This window comes from Triticum aestivum, chromosome 2D, assembly GCF_018294505.1.
Source record: "Triticum aestivum cultivar Chinese Spring chromosome 2D, IWGSC CS RefSeq v2.1, whole genome shotgun sequence".
Taxonomy (NCBI): Eukaryota; Viridiplantae; Streptophyta; class Magnoliopsida; order Poales; family Poaceae; genus Triticum; species Triticum aestivum.
Window position 1 is genome coordinate 76,250,713 of NC_057799.1, and position 20,697 is coordinate 76,271,409.

The window sequence follows — 20,697 nt, forward strand, 5'->3', positions numbered from 1 at the left end:
CTCCGTTTATTCCGTAGTTCCTGCTTTGAGTTACAAATATGAGCAACCGCACCGGTATCAAATACCCAGGAGCTACTACGAGTACTGGTAAGGTACACATCAATTACTTGTATATCACATATACCTTGGGTGTTTCCGGCCTTCTTCTTGTCCGCTAAATATTTGGGGCAGTTCCGCTTCCAGTGACCACTTCCCTTGCAATAAAAGCACTCAGTCCCGGGCTTGGGTCCATTCTTTGACTTCTTCCCAGTAACTGGTTTACCGGGCGCGGCAACTCCCTTGCCGTCCTTCTTGAAGTTCTTCTTACCCTTGCCCTTCTTGAACTTGGTGGTTTTATTCACCATCAACACTTGATGTTCTTTTCTGATCTCCCCTTCCGCTGATTTCAGCATTGAATATACCTCGGGAATGGTCTTTTCCATCCCCTGCATATTATAGTTCATCACAAAGCTCTTGTAGCTTGGTGGAAGCGACTGGAGGATTCTGTCAATGACCGCGTCATCCGGGAGATTAACTCCCAGCTGAGACAAGCGGTTGTGCAACCCAGACATTCTGAGTATGTGCTCACTAACAGAACTGTTCTCCTCCATTTTACAGCTGAAGAACTTGTCGGAGACATCATATCTCTCGACCCGGGCATGAGCTTGGAAAACTAGTTTCAGCTCCTCGAACATCTCATATGCTCCATGTTTCTCAAAACGCTTTTGGAGACCCGGTTCTAAGCTGTAAAGCATGCCGCACTGAACGAGGGAGTAATCATCAGCACGTGATTGCCAAGCGTTCATAACGTCTTGGTTCTGTGGGATTGGTGCATCACCTAGCGGTGCTTCTAAGACATAATCTTTCTTGGCTACTATGAGGATGAGCCTCAGGTTCCGGACCCAGTCCGTATAGTTGCTGCCATCATCTTTCAGCTTGGTTTTCTCTAGGAACGCGTTGAAATTGAGGACAACGTTGGCCATTTGATCTACAAGACATAGTGTAAAGATTTTAGACTAAGTTCATGATAATTGAGTTCATCTAATCAAATTATTTAATGAACTCCCACTCAGATAGACATCCCTGTAGTCATCTAAGTGAAACATGGTCCGAGTTCAACTAGGCCGTGTCCGATCATCACGTGAGACGGACTAGTCAAGATCGGTGTACATCTCCATGTTGATCGTATCTTCTATACGACTCATGCTCGACCTTTCGGTCCTCCGTGTTCCGAGGCCATGTCTGTACATGCTAGGCTCGTCAAGTCAACCTAAGTGTATTGCGTGTGTTCCGAGGCCATGTCTGTACATGCTAGGCTCGTCAACACCCGTTGTATTCGAACGTAAGAATCTATCACACCCGATCATCACGTGGTGCTTTGAAACGACGAACCTTCACAACGATGCACAGTTAGGGTGAACACTTTCTTGAAATTATTATAAGGGATCATCCTACTTGCTACCGTCGTTCTAAGCAAATAAGATGCAAAAACATGATAAACATCACATGCAATCAAATAGTGACATGATATGGCCAATATCATCATGCTCCTTTGATCTCCATCTTCGGGGCACCATGATCATCTTTGTCACCGGCATGACACCATGATCTCCATCATTGTGTCTTCATGAAGTCGTCACGCCAACGATTACTTCTACTTCTATGGCTAACGCGTTTAGCAATAAAGTAAAGTAATTTACATGGCGTTATTCAATGACTCGCAGGTCATACAAAATAATAAAGACAACTCCTATGGCTCCTGCCGGTTGTCATACTCATCGACATGCAAGTCGTGATTCCTATTACAAGAATATGATCAATCTCATACATCACATATATCATTCATCACATCTTCTGGCCATATCACATCACATAGCACTTGCTGCAAAAACAAGTTAGACGTCCTCTAATTGTTGTTGCAAGTTTTTACGTGGTTTGTAGGTTTCTAGCAAGAACGTTTCTTACCTACGTATGACCACAACGTGATTTGCCAATTTCTATTTACCCTTCATAAGGACCCTTTTCATCGAATCTGTTCCGACTAAAGTAGGAGAGACAGTCACCCGCTAGCCACCTTATGCAACTTGTGCATGTCAGTCGGTGGAACCTGTCTCACGTAAGTGTACGTGTAAGGTCGGTCCGGGCCGCTTCATCCTACAATGCCGCCGAAACAAGAAAAGACTAGTAGCGGCAATAAGAATTGGCAAACTCAACGCCCACAACTTCTTTCTGTTCTACTCGTGCATAGTAACTACGCATAGACCTGGCTCATGATGCCACTGTTGTGAATCGTAGCATAATTTAAAATTTTCCTACGCTCACCAAGATGCATCTATGGAGTCTACTAGCAACGAGGGGAAAGGAGTGGATCTACATACCCTTGTAGATCGCGAGCGGAAGCGTTCCAATGAACGTGGATGACGAAGTCGTACTCGCCGTGATCCAAATCACCGATGACCGAGTGCCGAACGTACGGCACCTCCGCGTTCAACACACGTACGGTGCAGCGACGTTTCCTCCTTCTTGATCCAGCAAGGGGGGAGGAGAGGTTGATGGAGATCCAACAGCACGACGGCGTGGTGATGGATGTAGCGGGTCTCCGGCAGGGCTTCGCCGAGCTTCTGCGAGAGAGAGAGGTGTTGCAGGGGAGGAGGGAGGCGCCCAAGGCTGTGTGTTGCTGCCCTCCCTCCCCCCCACTATATATAGGGCCAAGGGAGAGGGGGGCGCAGCCTTGCCCCTTCCTCCAAGGAAGGGTGCGGCCAGGGGGGGAGTCCTTCCCCCCCAAGGCACCTCGGAGGTGCCTTCCCCCTTTAGGACTCTCCCTTCGTTCTTATCTCTTGCGCATGGGCCTCTTGGGGCTGGTGCCCTTGGCCCATATAGGCCAAGGCGCACCCCTTACAGCCCATGTGGCCCCCCGGGGCTGGTGGACCCCCTTGGTGGACCCCCGGACCCCTTTCGGCACTCCCGGTACAATACCGATAAAGCGCGAAACTTTTCCGGCGACCAAAATAAGACTTCCCATATATAAATCTTTACCTCCGGACCATTCCGGAACCTCTCGTGACGTCCGGGATCTCATCCGGGACTCCGAACAACTTTCGGGTTTCCGCATACATATATCTCTACAACCCTAGCGTCACCGGACCTTAAGTGTGTAGACCCTACGGGTTCGGGAGACATGCAGACATGACCGAGACGCCTCTCCGGTCAATAACCAACAGCGGGATCTGGATACCCATGTTGGCTCCCACATGTTCCACGATGATATCATCGGATGAACCACGGTGTCGAGGATTCAATCAATCCGTATGCAATTCCCTTTGTCAATCGGTATGTTACTTGCCCGAGATTCGATCGTCGGTATCCCAATACCTTGTTCAATCTCGTTACCGGCAAGTCTCTTTACTCGTACCGCAATGCATGATCCCGTGACTAACGCCTTAGTCACATTGAGCTCATTATGATGATGCATTACCGAGTGGGCCCAGAGATACCTCTCCGTCACACGGAGTGACAAATCCCAGTCTCGATCCGTGCCAACCCAACAGACACTTTCGGAGATACCCGTAATGCACCTTTATAGTCACCCAGTTACGTTGTGACGTTTGGCACACCCAAAGCACTCCTACGGTATCCGGGAGTTGCACGATCTCATGGTCTAAGGAAAAGATACTTGACATTGGAAAAGCTCTAGCAAACGAAACTACACGATCTTTTATGCTATGCTTAAGTTGGGTCTTGTCCATCACATCATTCTCCTAATGATGTGATCCCGTTATCAATGACATCCAATGTCCATAGTCAGGAAACCATGACTATCTGTTGGTCAACGAGCTAGTCAACTAGAGGCTTACTAGGGACAGGTTGTGGTCTATGTATTCACACATGTATTACGATTTCCGGACAATACAATTATAGCATGAATAATAGACAATTATCATGAACAAAGAAATATAATAATAACCATTTATTATTGCCTCTAGGGCATATTTCCAACAACGAGCGCCAAGGACGCCGCCGCCTTGCCGTCGCGGCCACGCTGCCACATCAGGTTCGAAAGAAGAATTGTTGGCCGCCTTGAACTGCCTCTCCTTTCCGAGCACAAACACGGCCACCACCCGCGCCCAGTCGTCGGGCTTGAGCGAGGCCGGCTTGTCCCTCACCTCGTGGATGGTCTTGCGGTCCGGGAGGGAGACGGGCGGGATCCGGCGGAGGCGGGCGGCCTGGAGGAACTCGGTGTGCTTGAGGTCGTTGTGCTGGGCGAGGAAGACGGTGGCGGAAAGCGGGTAGGGGCGGCCGGACTGCTTGGAGGCGAAGGCGGTGGGGAGGTTGGCCGGGAAGGTGTAGTCGTCGCCGAAGAGGACGTCGTCGCCGTTGAAGATGATCTTGTCCAGGTCGCCGCGGGCGGCGTAGTCCCGGAGCACGGCCAGGGGATCCATGGCCACGCCGCCGGAGCTCTGCTTTGGCTTGGCTTCTCGCTGGATCAGGCGGCACTGGGGTTCTGCTCGCGTGCTTGGGTAGGCTCCAGGGAGCTGATTGCTTTTTTGGTTTTCATCTAAGGGTTCCTTTAAAATTACAGGGACTTGTTTGTAAATCTAGACAAATGCACCATCTAACGCCGTCTCAGCCGAGTCGTTATGCCACGTCGGCAAAATCTGGACCCACCTGTCATAAACATACTTAAAGCGCTCTAATTCGCCAATCGGTGTTATTTGCAACAAGATTACACAAGATGCGGTGCTTTCTGTCAAAAAATGTAACCTAGTGTTTTCTGCAAACCAAGCCTTCAAACTGGTGGTTTCTTGCAATTTACTCTAGTAAGGTGAGATGACCAAATTCGAAAGAGGCTAATTAACTTGTAACGATAGGGTGGTCAAGGAGACACAAGGACTACTGAGGAGAAAATAAACGTGGTAGAATCATTATTGGTTGTTTGACATACCTTTTTGAATTACAACTTTTTTTCTCAAGGTATATTTTTTTGTTATCCCGTGACAACGCATGGGCATTCGACTAGTTAGAGGTAGGGAGGAACCACCGAGTCCGCGTGTTCGCCTGCATCACACCTTAGACGCGTCAGCGAGGTCCATCACCATCATGTTTATTTTAAGATTTTTTTATTAGCATGATTTTAAAGCAGCATCGGTTATCTTATTTCAAGCAACACAGATGGGTCCGTCTGCATTCCTATGTTCACCCGTTCGGTTGATCGTCCGAGCCAACGAGCAGATAGAGAAGGAGAAGGAGAGCTTACGTGGTCAATCATTTTCCTAACAAATCTTTACACGCGTCCATGAACTTTTTACACGCATTTTACATATCTTTTCTAACTAATAAATCTTCCCTCCCCCTGAATTGTATGGGGGTGGACCCCTTCTCCCCCTATTTTCCGATGAGAAATATATCACTGGACCTAAAACTACTTGGGGATGTCAAGTTAGTCCTCATACTATGAAAATGCACATCTATTTTCTTAAAGTTTGTCAAGCGTGTCACCGCAGTACTATATGTGCTGCATAACCTTTGATTTGCGCGGGTGGCAGGTTGACCACTGCCATGTGGCAATTTTTTGCACAACTTCCCTCCTTGCGGCCTTCCTCTTTGCACAAAAGCTACGCATATGTCATCTAACCATCAAACCATCCATCCAATCCCACAATTCTCTCATACGATCTAGTCGTTGCCATCCCTACTACGTCGTCACCGGTCTTGCTCTCCCACACAATGGGTCCGGACCCCCTCCCCGAACGGCAGCGACTGCCTTCCACGAAGGGCGCGGCGCCTGCAGCGCACGTGGCAGCAAGCAAGCGGGCTGGCTCCGACCTCAATTCTCTCCTCCTTCCACCCTCGTCGTGAAAGTCTAGACAACTTTGTGCCCACTTCCTTCCTAGCCCACTCATGACATTTTGGGCGCTGAGGTGGGTTGCGGTCGTCGGAGGTGGTGAGAAGGCAAGGAAGAGGGTGTATGCAACGAGAGCCACAAAATAAAATAGATGACCTTGGGGGGGGGGGGGGGGGGGGAGGGTGCAAAAAGCTGCAACATGATAGTAGTCAGCGTGCCACCCGGTCAAGTCAAAGCTGATGCGGCATGGATAGGACTGCCAGTGACTTTCGGACCCCTATATACTGTTTAGTAATATTACAATTAACTTGACATTCCTCGAATAGTTTTAAGATTTATGGTGTATTTCATGTTGGGGAACGTAGTATTTAAAAAAAATCCTACGATCACGCAAGATCTATCTAGCAGATGCATAGCAACGAGAGAGGAAAGTATGTCCGCGTACCCTCGTACGAGTCACTCAAATAGCACTAAGTTGTTAGACAACTTACTAATGTCTATGGCAGAAGATGGATCTCAGTGACTCAGTATAAGCTTGGATGGGCGCATGACATCACACCACAAGTTCTCATCACTGTTAAGAGCATCTGCAGCCGGATACAGCAAATCCGAGCCATCAAACGTCTGTGAACGCGCCCGGTCATGCCTTAAATATTCAATTCTATCGGATACCTCAAATTAAAAACCTCGAATCCATACTATTACATGCAACGTAAACCTAATCTTAAACGGAGCTCGTCCGGCTCCGCCATGCCCATGTCCGGCAGCCGGCTGTGCACCTCGGAGTGTTGCTTCGGTCACCGACAAGGTAGAGTAGGACATGGGGCACACCGGCTCACGGGACTCGAGGCGTTGTTGCCTCTCATGCTCTACTCTTTCTCATCGGAGCCTGGAACCTTGACCGTGCCGGTGGACGTGAGATCGATGATGGATCCATTGTGGGAGGAGCCAGCGATATCCACCACGACGCGGTTGCGGCGCCCGGTTGGGTGCACCATACGGGGCATCAAAGAATGCGACTCTGCCTCACCGACGTCCACCGCCGTGAGGGCTGCCGCCGGAGCCCGCGCCTGCTGTCTCGCCCAGCAGGCACGTTGCGCCATATTTGCGTCTGACGACGCCCATGCGTTCCCCTCAGCCTTGGCACGCCAACAAAGGGGTTGCGCGTTCGCCACCATGTTTGGACGCTAGATGGACCACACCGTCTCTGGTGAAGCAGTGGCGACACACCTTGCGGCGGACCCATGCGCCATTTGGACGGACGCAATGGATTCCTGACTAAAGGTGTCTGAGCACTATCATCGGGTGTCCTCCTCGCAGGAGCGGCGGAGCACAAGCCGGGCCTCAGAGCCGCGTGGGATGAGCTTGTGGTCGGCGGATCGAGAGGTGTAGGACTTGGATCCACTGCCCGCCATGCCGGAGAAGGCCGGAGATCGCCGGACAGAAACTTGGTTCGCGGAGTGGAGTAGACGGAGTGGAGTGGAGTGGCGAGGGTTTGGTCAGGGGAGCGGATGAGGTCAAATATATGTGGGATCGGGTGGGCTAGCGTGCGTCGGGTTCGATCTGACGGACACACCCTGACGCGCCCGGGCCTCCCCCTATCCGCCCCATATTGGTGCTGGTCAGCCCGGGCTTTTGAAAATTTGAGATGTGTATCTAAGTCAGGTTTTTTTTATCGGTCATTGACCAAACGGACCGCCCAAACGTACGAGGGGGTTTGAGGCCGCCGGTTGTAGATACTCTAAGGGCATCTCCAACAAAGTGCATCGAAGTCGACACACGAACACGTTTGAACGTGTCATCAGACAACGAATCGGGGACGGACATCTAACCTTTTGCACGAAATGTCCGTGCGCATTTCAAAACTAAATTTTAAAAACTGAACTTAAACTACGCTAGGTATCGAACGGTGACCTTGTAGGCATGCACTCCAAGGCTGTCGGCACCTCCGCGGTCGTCCGCACTGTCATCGTCGTTGCTGCCCCTATTGTCGCCGTCGTCCTTCCAACAGCGGACGACCGTCAAGGATTCGCGACAACCATGATCAGTGGCCGCCGTGCGCTGGTGGCGTAGCCAACCGACGTCACGCAGACGATTGGCCACGTCCGGCTTGCGGTGATGGTCGGGCGCATACTCCAGTGATCCAGTCCACGCCGCCCGCCCTTGGCCTTTGGCCTTGTCATTGCCAGCTATTGAAAGGGCGTGGTCAGACTTGGCCAACCCTATCTTGTAGAGTTAGTCGCTGATCCAGCGGTGGTCCTGGACGATCTTTGGCCCGGGGTAAGGCGAGGCCAGGTCGGCACACACCCAGTTGAGCACTGCTATACACACGCCCCACATGGCAAATGTGGAACAACGCGCCACGTTGGGCCGCTCCCGGCGCTCCTCCTCGGTTGTTGCCTTTTCGTCTGCCATCCTGGCGCGTGATGACGAGGCGTCACCGCCGCGACCGAGGTGGTGACAGACACGGCCACGCGCGTTGGTGATCGTCGAGAGGGCTTCCCCTTCTTGACGGCGGCGGGGCGAGAGGGCGCCTCCGTCTTGACGCGACGTTGCGACGAGGACATCGGCTCCTCTTTGACGCGGTGGCACAGCGGCGAGGACGGCGCCAGACAGAGATCAAACATCGATCGCGCGAGGAGCAGTTGAGCTATCGCGCGCACTCCTCTTTGGTTCGTGCGGCCTCGGCGAGGAGGAGCGGCTGCTGCTGCCTCGTCGTCCGAGGAGAGCACCACCTCCTCGGTCTTTATCGTTGATGCCATGGAGCCCAACGAGCCCGGGAACCGTGGGCGATGACGCATGATCTGAAGCTCCTCGTAGATCCTCCTGTCGGCAGGGACTTGGCCATGGCGGCGATGAGCAGTAAGGAGAGGACCGGAAAGGAGAGGAGAGGCGAGGTAGCGGTGTAGAGGTGATGGGCTATAGTTTGCCGATGCGGTGTCGCTTCATGCAAGCGCAGTGGCCGGAGTAGGCTTCTTGGTCATCGCGTTCGCCTTGAAGCGGCTCTGATCAGCTGTCCGGTCACGTCGGTCTGACCGGCATGGATGTGAGTAGGTGGAAGGCCAGTTGTGTTTGCTCTGAGAGGCAATGAATGCGCGATGAGACCTATGGACCGAAGCGCGCGACGAGGGTTTTTAAATGGGAAGGGGTGACGATGATTTCCCGAGTTAGAATGCTTGGTCTGGCGCGCGATGGGCAAACTTCCCCGACTTTGCTTCCAATTTGCAAGAACTTGGACATGCGGGCCGATCGCGCACGTTTGATGGACAGTGCTGGAGAGCACAAAGTATCCGGACCGCACAGTCGAGACATTTACGGACAATTTGATTAATAGCCTTGGAGATGCCCTTGCGAGAGATTCTAAGTGTCACAGGAGCACCTAAGCGCAAGTGCTCGAGCGCAAACTTAGCCATGGATCTAAGATCCAATGTCAAAGAACACACAAGTGAATAGTATCAATTTTTGTGACACTATTCATGCTGAATTTGTCATTTTTTCTTGTGTTTTTAGGGAAAAAAATCAAATGTTAGTAAAAAAAGTTATCAAATGTTAGCAAGAGAGCTACCAGATCTATTACTTAGAAAGAACACCCCAAACAAGGAATGCATCGCATAAAGAAGAAATAAAAGGAGCAACTCGGTTTATTGAGAAAAACCAGACGAAAACCTATACAACGGCTAGCAAGACTAAGCCTAAGGCACCACAAATCCACAACACATACAAAGCGTTGGAAGGCCAACACCGTACAACACACCCGACCAAGCACTCGAGTACCTACACTGCTACCAAAGTACACACCAAAGCCGGTACCCGCAACGATACAGGCGTCCTTAATGAAAAGACATGCTAATGGGGATTTCCCGCGACATTTGATCAACCTTAATGATCGACCGCTACCGGACGACTTTGTCAACCAATATAAGAGCATCTCCAGCCGTTGCCCCCCCCCCCCCCCCGACGCATAAAAATCGCCCCCTGGGGGCGAGCCGGCGATTCGTTCGGCGCTAGGGGCGGTTTTGCGCCCAGTCGTCGCCCCCAGTCGCCGATTTTGGCCCACTTTTGAAGCCCCATTTCGGCGAAAAAGGCCCATATGGGCGAGAATAGGCCCATATTCGGCGTGGTTCGCCGTGGCTCGGCGTTCAATTATCAACATAATTTTTTTTATCACATATTTCATCACAAAAAATTCAAATACTTCAACAAAATAGTTCAACAACAAATAGTTCAATACAAATTATATAGTTCAACAAATAAAAATTCATATTTCATCACACGTCGTGCCCGTTGTCGCCCTTGAGCCTCCATAGGTGCTCTATCAGATCTTGCTGCAGTTGATGATGCACCTGTGGGTCTCGGATCTCCTGACGCATACTGAGGTAGGCAGTCCAGGTTGCCGGTAGCTGGTGATCAACTTGGGTAAGAGGACCCTGCCTGTGGTATGGTTCAGTGTCAAACACTGGCTCTTCCTGCTCGCTCTCAATGATCATGTTGTGCAAGATGACACAGCAGGTCATGATCTCCCACATTTGATCTTTTGACCAGGTCTGAGCGGGAGCTCCGTATGCAAGCATCCTCATCGCTGTCGTGCATTTCTGAATGGAGGTGAATCCAAGTTTGCCGGTGCAATCGATCTTGCATTTGAAGTAGTTGTCGAACTCCCGGATGGAATTCACAATCCTGAGGAAAAGCTTTCTGCTCATCCGATAACGGCGCCGAAATGTTCTGTCGCCGTGAAGTGGAGCATCGGCGAAGTAGTCGGAGTAGAGCATGCAGTAGCCTTCGAGACGATGCCGATTCTTTGCTTTCACCCGCCCCGGCGCCGAGCCACCTTGCCGCGGCTTTTCATTGCTCGCCGGCAGCTGGGCGAGGGCGGCGAGCACCATGAGATGCTCTTCTTCCTGGACGTCGGCCTCGGCTTCCTCCTCCAGCACCGCGGCGAGCACTTCCTCGTCATCCGAGTCCATCACCGAGGCAGGCAAATCGTCAAACACCTTGCGCGCGGTGGGCGTGCACCCGCCGCTAAACTGCCCCTCCGTGGCCGGAAACGCCCAGCTGGTGTCGGAGGGGCTGCCGCGGCGAACCTCTGCTATTTTTTCGGCGGGGAATGGCTATCTACCGGTGAAGGGCGGCGGGGCGGCGTCGGGATATACCTAGTGGCGGCAGAGAGCGCGGGGGGTGGGAGGCGAGTCGGGGAAGAAAATCTTGACTTTTCACCTGATGGCGTGGGCCAGCCGCGCTTTTCCCTTGCGTCGGAGCCCCCAAGCGCCCCCAGCGCGCCGGGTTCGGCCTGCGGCCGACGGGCGGAAAAAAGGGCCGAACCGGCGCTTTTCGTCGTCCTGGCGGCGCGACTGGGCCGTTTTTTTGGCGCCAGCGCCGAAAAAGTCGCCTTGGGGGCCTGTTGGGGGCGCGGCTGGAGATGCTCTAATGATGCGGAAGATAGAATGCTGGATCGGCACAGAAAAAAAAAGTGAACGCGCTGGCGCATATCCATTCTCTTTACCCTAAATCTTCTAATGAAGCGTCCGAAATAGTGTAATGAAAAAAGAAGTGCTTCGAATCATTGCTATTTGACTCGGACCTGTTCTAAAAAAGTCGAGGTATTTCAAATTGTTTGTTGACATGAACAAAGGGAAAACCTCTAAAAGAATTTCCATATTGACCTTGGACATATAAGAGTTCCGAATCATATCTCTTTAGAAAGAGGATCTTTTGTCTCATGGTAGCCTGCTCGGTTCTCCGGGACGGAAGACATCTCTCACTCGTACATATATGGATGGGTTTTCTACCTCAGAAAGGGATGAATCTGAGCAACAGAGATTGCTAAAATAGCAAAGGGGATCCGTTGCATTATCTTTGCTACCACAAGCATATCCATGAACATCGATGACACTAGAGAGAAACGATATATCCCATGGATTGAACATATGCCACTCCGATCCCACAAGATTGGCTGACGAATGTGGGAGGTGCTCCTCTTGTCCCCTCGAAGATGTCATGCTAGCCACCGTCGACCATCTTCACGAGTCCTGAGTCCCTCTGACTAAATCCCACTCAAGAGAATGCCCTCAAGGGGGAGAACGATGCCAGAGCCAACAACGCCATCAACGTCTGATCCGAAAGACCGAATCTAGGGTTTCCCCGAAGCATGATGAGAAAGGTGGGGGCTGCAACATCAATGCCTTCAACCACACGTGCCCAAATCCATGACCCGGCCAGGCCATCCAGCCCATAACCTCCCCGACGCGCAAGCACGTCACCACTCACCACACCATGCCCCTGCGCAGCTCAAAACCACGGCAAGGGCCATCCACGCCTCGGATAAGCCGGAGTCTCCACACGCATAGCAAGTACAAGGAGAAAGGCAAGCACAAAAGGTCCTTTGCGCTGATCTCTTGCAGCATGGAAGATGGATCTCCAAGAGGGGGAAAGGACAAGCACCAAAATGAAACGTTCTACAAGAAAATAAAGTCTAAGTTCAACAGGAATTGGAGTTTGGTGGTGAAAAACTGAAAATAATCTGACTAAAGTTATACCGTAACGCTAAGACGAAAAATGGCAAAACAATACGGCCCCAGAAATGAACTCAACATTATTTCTTACGCGCCACCAAATTCTGTTATAATCCTGCAGACACTTAATACATACCAAAATCCCTGAACAGAGCCAGAAGAAAGGCAGATTAAAAACGTAGCTCAAATTCAGTGGGAGAGGTCCTTAGTAGCTACCATCAGTCACACCAGACTCCCACAACAAGAGATCATTCATCTACAAATAGAAACCAATAGTCTAAGCTCCAGCTCTTCAACTCACATCATAAAAGTTACTGGCGAAAATAAACAGGGCGTCTCTTCATCCCAGACCTCCGTCCTCACCCATCATAAGTCTATAGAGATATAAAATGTGTCAAACAAATATTTTTGGCTAGAAAAAAAAAAAGCATACATGGTATTATTGCGGCTAACAATCATCGTACGATTCCCAGGTAATAAGCTAAGGATGTTAATTTGCATTATCAGGCAAAACATCACACGGATCCAAGTTACAGGATTTGCTCAGCCATGTGCATTTGATAAAGCAAAAGAAATACGAGTGGTAAAAAAATAGCATGCATCTTCATCCGTGACCTCCATCCTCACTGATCTCAATGATCTACAGAGATATAAATTGGGTCAAAGAAACAACTTTTTGGCTACAAGGAAAAAACTTACATAATATTATTGCGGCTAACAATCATTGTATCTTAAGTAAGCTAAGGACGCAAATTTGCATGGTCGGGCCAAACATCAAGGATAGCAATTACAGGATTCATACAGCCATGGTCATAGATGTCTTTGTTTGCAACAACAAAAAAGCATCTTCATCTTGCATTCTTGCTCAAACAGTGGGAGGAAGATTGATAGAATATATGCTATCATGGATACTAGTCCTACTTAAAATCTGGCCAGACCTGAATATTAGTGGTGACTGGATTTAGTCTGCTACATCCACCTAGATATTTTCACAGGTCGTCATTGCCAGCTGGGTTGTCAATACAAAAAAAACGAGTGACCCTTTTGCCTCTGCTTTGTAATTAATCATGACGTGTATATTAAAATTACAGAAGCAAACCATCAAAAACTACGCTTATAGAGTTTTTCAAGAAACCAAAGGGAAACTTCTGTGAAGCTAATAGCCTTTGGCATGGTCCAGCAGTCAGCAATTACAACTATACATAGTTTCAATTGTCTCTAATCGCAAAGTTTTTGTTCTGGCATAATAAAGAAAATAATGGCAGCTTCGAGTAACATGTCTTGCAACAGTAAAAGAAACAATAACGCGTCTCTAATTTTTTTTTTACATCTAATTGATTTAAGGTTTCTATTGTTCTTATTTCACTTTAATGAAAGTGAAGTCTGTTGTCAGAAAGTGCGACCACTTAATGCATCTAACTGATTTAACTTGTGAATACAGTAAATTTGACGCCACATATGCAAATACTTTCTCTTAAGAACAATATATGGGTGCACTTCTTATCCGCAAACAACTAAAGCAATGTCAGTTCCCCAGAAATTAGTAATGATTTCCAGGTTGAGTTACATTGCAGCTCCTATTTATGCATGGGAGGTTTGGACCAGTGACTAAATAGATCAAGATTATCACTAAACCATACTTCCATTGTGGGGACACATGTCTTTATAGTTCTGCCTAACAACGCTAGCTGTCAGCATTTGACCATGACGATAATCTAATAAACACAAATTGTTTTGGTCTCTCTTTACCCATGCATGAATGCAGATATATTACGAATGAACGGACGTGACTTGGAATTCGGTGGATACTTAGCAAATGCAGACCACTCTCCATGGCAAATAGCACATATACGAACAAAGCGGTTTCATAGGTGAAGTGAAGTAATCAAACATTGCAGGAACAGTAAGATGAGGGGAAAATTCACCTTCGGAGATCCAGCAGGAACCAACGCGAGCCGGGGCGGCGAGGAGCGACGTCATGAGCGCCGAAGCCGTCGCGCTGTGCATGGGCATCAGCGACTCCAAGCAGGCGCTGCTCATCTCCAGCGGCGACCTCCATGTACCATAAACGCAAGCACCAAAAATTTCATCTAGATCGAAAATACAGGAGAAGAATCCCGAAAAGAAGAGCTCGCGTCGTACCTTAGGGCGAGGCGGGCGCGGGGAGGAGAGGAGAGGAGCCGCCTCGAGGGGGTTGCCGGCCCGGAGCGGGAGGCGGCCCTGGCGGCCGCGCCGCGGAGGGAGGAGGTGGCGGATCCGGATCGGAGGAAGGATCTCGCGGCGGCGGCGGCCATTGCTGCGGCGCGGCACGGGGAGGGCGAGGGGCTAAAAACCCTTGGAATGGATGGGAAAATCAGTGTAGCCGCAGTGTGGCTAGATGAAGGCGGATGGGGTCGGCCCATTTTCTCCGTGGAAGCTGAGTGCGGTTTCTTCTCTCCATTCCGTGGGACGGCCCATTACTGGTCTAGAGTGCTACAAAATCCGGAACCATGCCACCACCACTCAAAAAAGACTGAAAAAAAAAACTCAAAAGAGAAAAGACGCCAATGTTCAGTGAACGGTCGCTAGGGGAGATGGCATTTGCGAACATTTCGCCTGGCATTTTCTTTCCAGAATGCATGTCATCTTTTTTAGAGGCGCATAGCAGTTTCTGTTAGGAAGAAAAAAAATGTGACAAGAACGGCCAGAAAACTGTCATAAAAAAAGTTTGCTATGACCTATAACTGTCAGGCAAACCCGTTCGTTTGTCATCTAGCCCAGAGCGACCGGTCGCAGTTAGCTTTCCCGGAAAAAGAAGGCAATCAGGCCACCTCATTCGCCTTGTCAAAAATTCTAATGGTCTCTTTGCATCATAGGATTTCCCGATTTTAATAGGAATTTTGAAGAATTTGAATAAGCCCTTTAGGTCGCAAGATTAGGACTAACAAAATTCTATGAAATTCGTTCCCCCCTTATTCTGTAGGAATCTTAATGTACGCTCAAACGTCATTTTTTCTGTTGAGAAGTCCAATGCACTTTTACTTATCTCTCGTTACCTCTCTTCTCAATACTTTAAGACGTTTCAATCATCCTCTAGGGATATTCCTATATTTTCAAAGCCATGCAATGCAAAGAGGCTCTTAAAACACCTTTCCAACATAATTATTTTGTAATTATTTTGTAAGGGAAGAGAGGTCATGTTATATCAACGGTTCCAGAAGAACACTCGTTACATATGATCAAGGAAATATGGCGTGGAACATCATTCTAATTTTTAAGGATCATATCCCTGTATGTTCTAGTGAATCTAACAAGCTTATGGGCGATGGCATTACTCTCTCTTTGAATCAACAACATAACACACTCCTCAAATCTTTCCATCTGCTCTGGAGCATCAATGTAGGTGACAAAAGTAGGTACATCTTGTCACTGAGTCTGCAGCACGGCCTACCTCGCACGGCATAGGCCCGCCACATAAGTTTCAGAATCTTCAGCACAGGTGCCGTTAGGCAATCTACAGCAAATGGACATACGACATCACTATTCCGGACGATTGCACCCACCACTACCTTATCTAGTAGCAAGAAGGAACCCTCCTCCCCCGGAAAGGCAAATACCGAGACTGAGACGGTACTGGGAGTCTTCATTCTCTAGCCCCACCCCTCCCAGCTTAATCCGGATTGTTTCCTGCCAATCGGTGTCCTACTCTCACCTGATAGCCAAGGGAGCATAGGCTATTTACCCTTGTTGTTCGAGTCATCACGGAGATCATGCATGATCCCTTCCTAGTAATTCTGCAAGAATGTGACCAAACACACAAGAGAGGCCATCAACTATTAATAGAAACAAGTACTCCCGTTGTTCACAAATATAAGATGTTCTAACTTTTTTGTGAATCAAATGTATATAGACATGTTTTAGTGTGTTTGTTCAGTCATTTTAGTCCGCATGTAGTCCAAATATCCTAAACATCTTATATTTGTGAATGGGAGGAGTACATGCCAGACGTATCTCCTTGTCAAAGTCCTCTCAATGACTAGTTCTGTGTGTGCAAATTTGAGCCATTGAACCGGACGACATATCTCACCTGCCACACACAACTCATAATCCATGACTTCCACCTTTGACTGAATCCCCCTTTCAAAATGGATGGAACTGGGTGCTATCACAGTTGTTTTCATATTTTTTGCGGAAATAGATTCGAATACAGAAACACCGAAAATGAATACGGAAATAGATACTACCGGAAACAAACATGGAGTGAATACGACACGAACACGACAACAGAAGCATGTGTTCACCGGAACTTAAAAAAACCTTGAACAATAGGGAAAACCACAAGAAAACCAACATGCTTAATCAATTGTTAACATGACTACAAAATATTATGGCGATTATATTATAAGATATGCATTTGTGCATATTTTATTCATCTTAGGTAACATAAACACATTTGTGGTATTCACAAAGACAAGCTTCATATATAAGCAAAGCATAGTGCATCAGGTAACCCACAAACAAGTAAAACACATTGTAACATCACACAATAATCAGCGAAGGGGGATTTTTAGGTCCGACCTCCATTGCGACTACAATCAGGGCTAGCTTCCTTATATGGTACTACAATTTGGGCCAGAGATGCGTCATTCTACTCATTATTTAATTGTGTGATGTTTGATGGTTGGGCTACAAAACGGCCATACGCCCATAGTAGAAATGGAAAATTCCATATTCACGGAAAATGAAATGTTTGTTCCGCCGAAAAATGTTTTCCATTTTTGTTTCCATTTATGCATAAAAAAAATTGGTTTCCATTTTCATTTTACAAATTTCCACTTTCTATCCATATTTCCTCTCTGTTTCCTTTTTCCTACCAGAAAAGCGGAAAGTTTCCGTTCCGTTTCCATCCCTATGGCCAGGTCACTTATGAACACAGTGAGTAGTGAATGCATTCTTGATATGCTTAATTTTATGAAAACACTCAAAAGTGATGATTGCATGATCTATTATTAGCCTTCCTGCTTTGTGCCTCAGGAATGAGCACATAGAGGTAGGGCCGAAGATGGTTGATGAGATACTTAGAGACCACCTTCTATAGCACGTTGTATGTGCCGATGGGACGACAATATTTCAAGTATTCATGATTCTTTCCATTTGAATGAGCACAATCACCATATCACTCTCCCCTTCCGGCACAACACTATCCTCAAAACATTCCATGACCCCTATGATAACATCCTCTTTCACACTGCTCCGATTCTTTGGAAGAAATTACCAGGAAGCCATCAGGGTCTAGTGCCTTGATGGGTTCGTTTTGGAAGAATGCATAGCTCATCTCTTCCTTCGGGAACTCCCGGTGGAGTCCCTCATTCGCCATCAACTCTATCACTTTCATAGGGCACATGTCAAGAAGATCATTTGGTCTATTTTCATTATCTCAATTGCTGGAAAGAACACGTGGGCATCTCTTCCAAAGTTTGTGTTCTTTCCACCAAATTCCTTCATTAGCTTTTAAATTCCATTTTCACCAGTCTCTAGCTTACTTTGCGTTGAAAAAACCCAATGTTCTAATCCCCTTCTCCTAGCTACAATTCATGGGGTCACTGCCTCCACATTATTTCTTCTCTGAGGAGGCATTCATCTAGCTCCTTTGACACTTTACATAAAGCAGTATCATGCCCACCAAACGGGGGAGGGGAGAATCCCACAACTAGCCCAATTGCATGTGAAACTTGTTGACTTCGTGGTGATTGAGCCAGTCTGCAATTTTTCGGCACATCGACTCACTGAGAGAGGAGGAGATGGGAGGGGAGGAGGCGGCGAGGAGGAGATGGGATGGGCGCGAAGGCTAGGGCTTGTGTGATGGGGACGCCTCACCGTCGGGCTTTTATAGCCGGGGATATAGCTACATGTCCATCCGAACGGACGCCTTCTGAATCGGGGGGGGGGGGTGGCCATCATTAATGGCTCCTTGGTTACCAGTGTTGTCGTGCCACTTACTAGTTGTTAGCTGGGACACAAATATGCATCTACGGGTGGCGTCACACTTCAAACCTGACCATCGCGCGAGGAGGAAGAAGTTGAAACTTTCTTCCCACGTTGTCGGTTTGTTTATCGAGCAAGCTCCATATTGGCCTCCCCAACATCCAAATATGGATATTATGAGGTCGGTTGTGGAGCGAACTTCATAAATTATATCGATCAGCACCCATATGACGACTCTGCTAGAGTGCTATTTTGGCATAAGATCGCCATATTGGTATTTATTATTCCAATCGGGGACATATGATGACTCTGCTAGAGCTTCTCTAAACGGACACGTGGTTTCATTGAAGTCACCTATCATCATCCAGATTCATACGCAAGCGGCCTGATCCGCACAACCGTGCGTGTCACAAAACGAAACTCAACCATAAATTAAGCATCTCTTTAAGCTTCGTTACAGATACAAGGATAAGTGAGTTTTGTATGCATCCATATGTAAATGTTTCTTCCACACGTGAGTATCAGAGCTCGATCATAAATTAAGCATGTCCTTAGGTTTCTTAATAAATGCATTCAAAATTGTGGTTAAGTTTAAGCTTGAATATACGATGTCCTATGTCCAACTCTAATAATTAAAAATCATAACTATGGCCAAATCTAATAATTAAAATCATAACTACAATGCTTAACTCGATCTGTAAGCGTGATGTACAATTTGTTACATGGCATGATATGTAAAACTCAACTTGTTATGTAAAAGAAACAAAGTAGTGAAAAGGTGCCTTCTGCTGGAGGGCTTGCTCCTGTCCAAAACTATATCCCGTGAAAAGCCTCCTCGAGTCTTACTCCTCAATTTGAGGAGTGAAAAAAAAACCAGTTCCTAACCGAACTCTCAAAACTTAACTCTCTAATTTTTTTGCACATAATACATAACGCAATCAGATGGTCTATCACATCCTAAAACACAAATTTAAACTACTCAATTACATAACTAAACAAAAGATTGCACATTATACATAGCATAATTAGATGTTTTATCACTAGATAGCATAATTAAACAAATTTAAACTACTTGTCGTCACCGCCACAAGCGCAGAACATGTCAAAGTTATCCGAGTCGAAGGAGATAGAGACCGCCCCCATTGAAGGGGCCAGCCTCATTGTCATTGTTAGTAGGTCGAGTTGATTACATTCCTCGTCGGAGGGCTTGACCAATATCTAGACCTACATCATGCCATTCTCCTTAGACTCGAACCACGCCTGGTTCTTGACGATGATATGTGAATTCTTCACGACGAGCTCAACCATATAGGCCTTGTCGTTGCGCTTGGCCTGGAGTTGGTCGACGACCATACGTTTTGCATCTCCTTGGCACAGGGAGGCCATTCTAACAGGAGGCTCGACGAAGTCCAGAGAGCGCCTGCCGATGAGGAAGTTAAGTTTCTCCCGGTTCTCGAAGTAGTGGACCAATATCATATCATACGCGCGCGCCGCCTGCTCCGTGGTGACGAATGTGTTGAGCCATCGATTTCCCAGTGTATCCATATTTCAGATCTCTGCCGCCCAATGGCCCACAACCGCTGCCGCCCGCCGCAGTGCTTCAAAGGCGGTCGCTATGACATGGACCTGAAGGAGGCGGTGGCGGTGGGCGCTCGGGGTGGCTGCGCGGACCCGTTACAGACGAAACACGACTCTGTGGTGGCCTTCCCCGTCGACAAGCTCGCGACTAGATGCGGCGATTTAAGCGACGATGGCCGACGGCGATTGAATCTTAGTGGGGCGGGGGGAGGCGGAGGCAGAGGGGTGTCGTTGAGCATGCGTGGTGGTTGGCGGGGGCAAGGATAACGGTGTCAGCGTGAAGTCAAGCGAGGGAGAAAGGCGGCCGCATGAGGAAGGGTAGTCTTCCACTGAGAAGTTGTTTCCACTGCTCAAAATTGAAGCGTTTCCTAACACTTTTGAGAATTCGATTAGATCTGATTTAACTCTTAAAAACGAATCTTGTAAGTAGTTTAACACAGTTCACTCAATCACCATCTAACACAGGCTCGCTGAGCAAAACTCCTCATAATGCTGTGGCCGCGGTCAGTCGCCCGCCTGCATCAACCCACACCACACAGCCATGGCCAACAAACCGGCCACACCTCCAAGCTCCCAAGGATGCCAAATTATCCACTTCCTCCCCTCTCACCATGATTATCTCCAAGCCACCACTCCGCCCCTGTTTCCACTCCCCCTCCCTCGCCGCCGGCCCGCTCCGCCGCCACCGCCACCCCCACCCCCACCTCGCCAACAAGCCCTTCTCCGTCGCCGTCGCCGTCGCGGCCTCCCCGTCCGACCTCCTCGCCAGCGTCCAGTCCGTGGCGTCCGCCGCGTCGGTCCTCGCGTCCATCGTGCTCGTCCACG

The 20,697-nt window shown here is 48.6% G+C and overlaps 2 protein-coding genes across 4 annotated transcripts; both read right to left on the reverse strand.

Moving 5' to 3' along the window:
* Positions 1 to 3,958: 3,958 nt before the first annotated feature.
* LOC123055666 (protein CDC73 homolog) lies at positions 3,959 to 4,431 on the reverse strand. Its single transcript, XM_044479578.1, has 2 exons — positions 4,083 to 4,431; positions 3,959 to 4,018 (listed from the first exon to the last, which is right to left on the reverse strand). Exons 1-2 carry the CDS (start codon positions 4,416 to 4,418, stop codon positions 3,959 to 3,961), a joined length of 396 nt encoding a protein of 131 aa, XP_044335513.1. The 5' UTR covers positions 4,419 to 4,431.
* A 7,968-nt stretch (positions 4,432 to 12,399) lies between these two features.
* Positions 12,400 to 14,774, reverse strand: LOC123051692 (protein NUCLEAR FUSION DEFECTIVE 6, mitochondrial). 3 transcript variants are annotated; one of them, XR_006424235.1, is made up of 4 exons: positions 14,473 to 14,774; positions 14,256 to 14,383; positions 13,269 to 13,339; positions 12,400 to 12,704 (listed from the first exon to the last, which is right to left on the reverse strand). XR_006424235.1 is itself a non-coding variant. In XM_044474653.1 (3 exons), exons 1-3 carry the CDS (start codon positions 14,622 to 14,624, stop codon positions 12,697 to 12,699), a joined length of 288 nt encoding a protein of 95 aa, XP_044330588.1. In that variant the 5' UTR covers positions 14,625 to 14,700; the 3' UTR covers positions 12,400 to 12,696. The 3 variants fall into 3 exon arrangements, 2 of the variants coding, with proteins under 2 accessions (XP_044330588.1, XP_044330589.1); XM_044474653.1 differs by lacking the exon at positions 13,269 to 13,339 and having other exon boundaries at positions 14,473 to 14,700; XM_044474654.1 differs by lacking the exons at positions 12,400 to 12,704; positions 13,269 to 13,339 and adding an exon at positions 12,742 to 12,970 and having other exon boundaries at positions 14,473 to 14,703.
* Positions 14,775 to 20,697: the final 5,923 nt, after the last annotated feature.

Excerpts from the sequence above, each read along its gene's own strand:
- LOC123055666 (XM_044479578.1), bottom strand. The coding sequence starts at position 4,418 with ATGGATCCCCTGGCCGTGCTCCGGGACTACGCCGCCCGCGGCGACCTG. Across the intron at positions 4,019-4,082 it reads CGCGGGTGGTGGCCGTGTTT|CGTGGCCGCGACGGCAAGGC; the intron begins GTGCTCGGAAAG and ends CTGATGTGGCAG.
- LOC123051692 (XM_044474653.1), bottom strand. The coding sequence starts at position 14,624 with ATGGCCGCCGCCGCCGCGAGATCCTTCCTCCGATCCGGATCCGCCACC. Across the intron at positions 14,384-14,472 it reads CGCGCCCGCCTCGCCCTAAG|GTCGCCGCTGGAGATGAGCA; the intron begins GTACGACGCGAG and ends TGGTACATGGAG.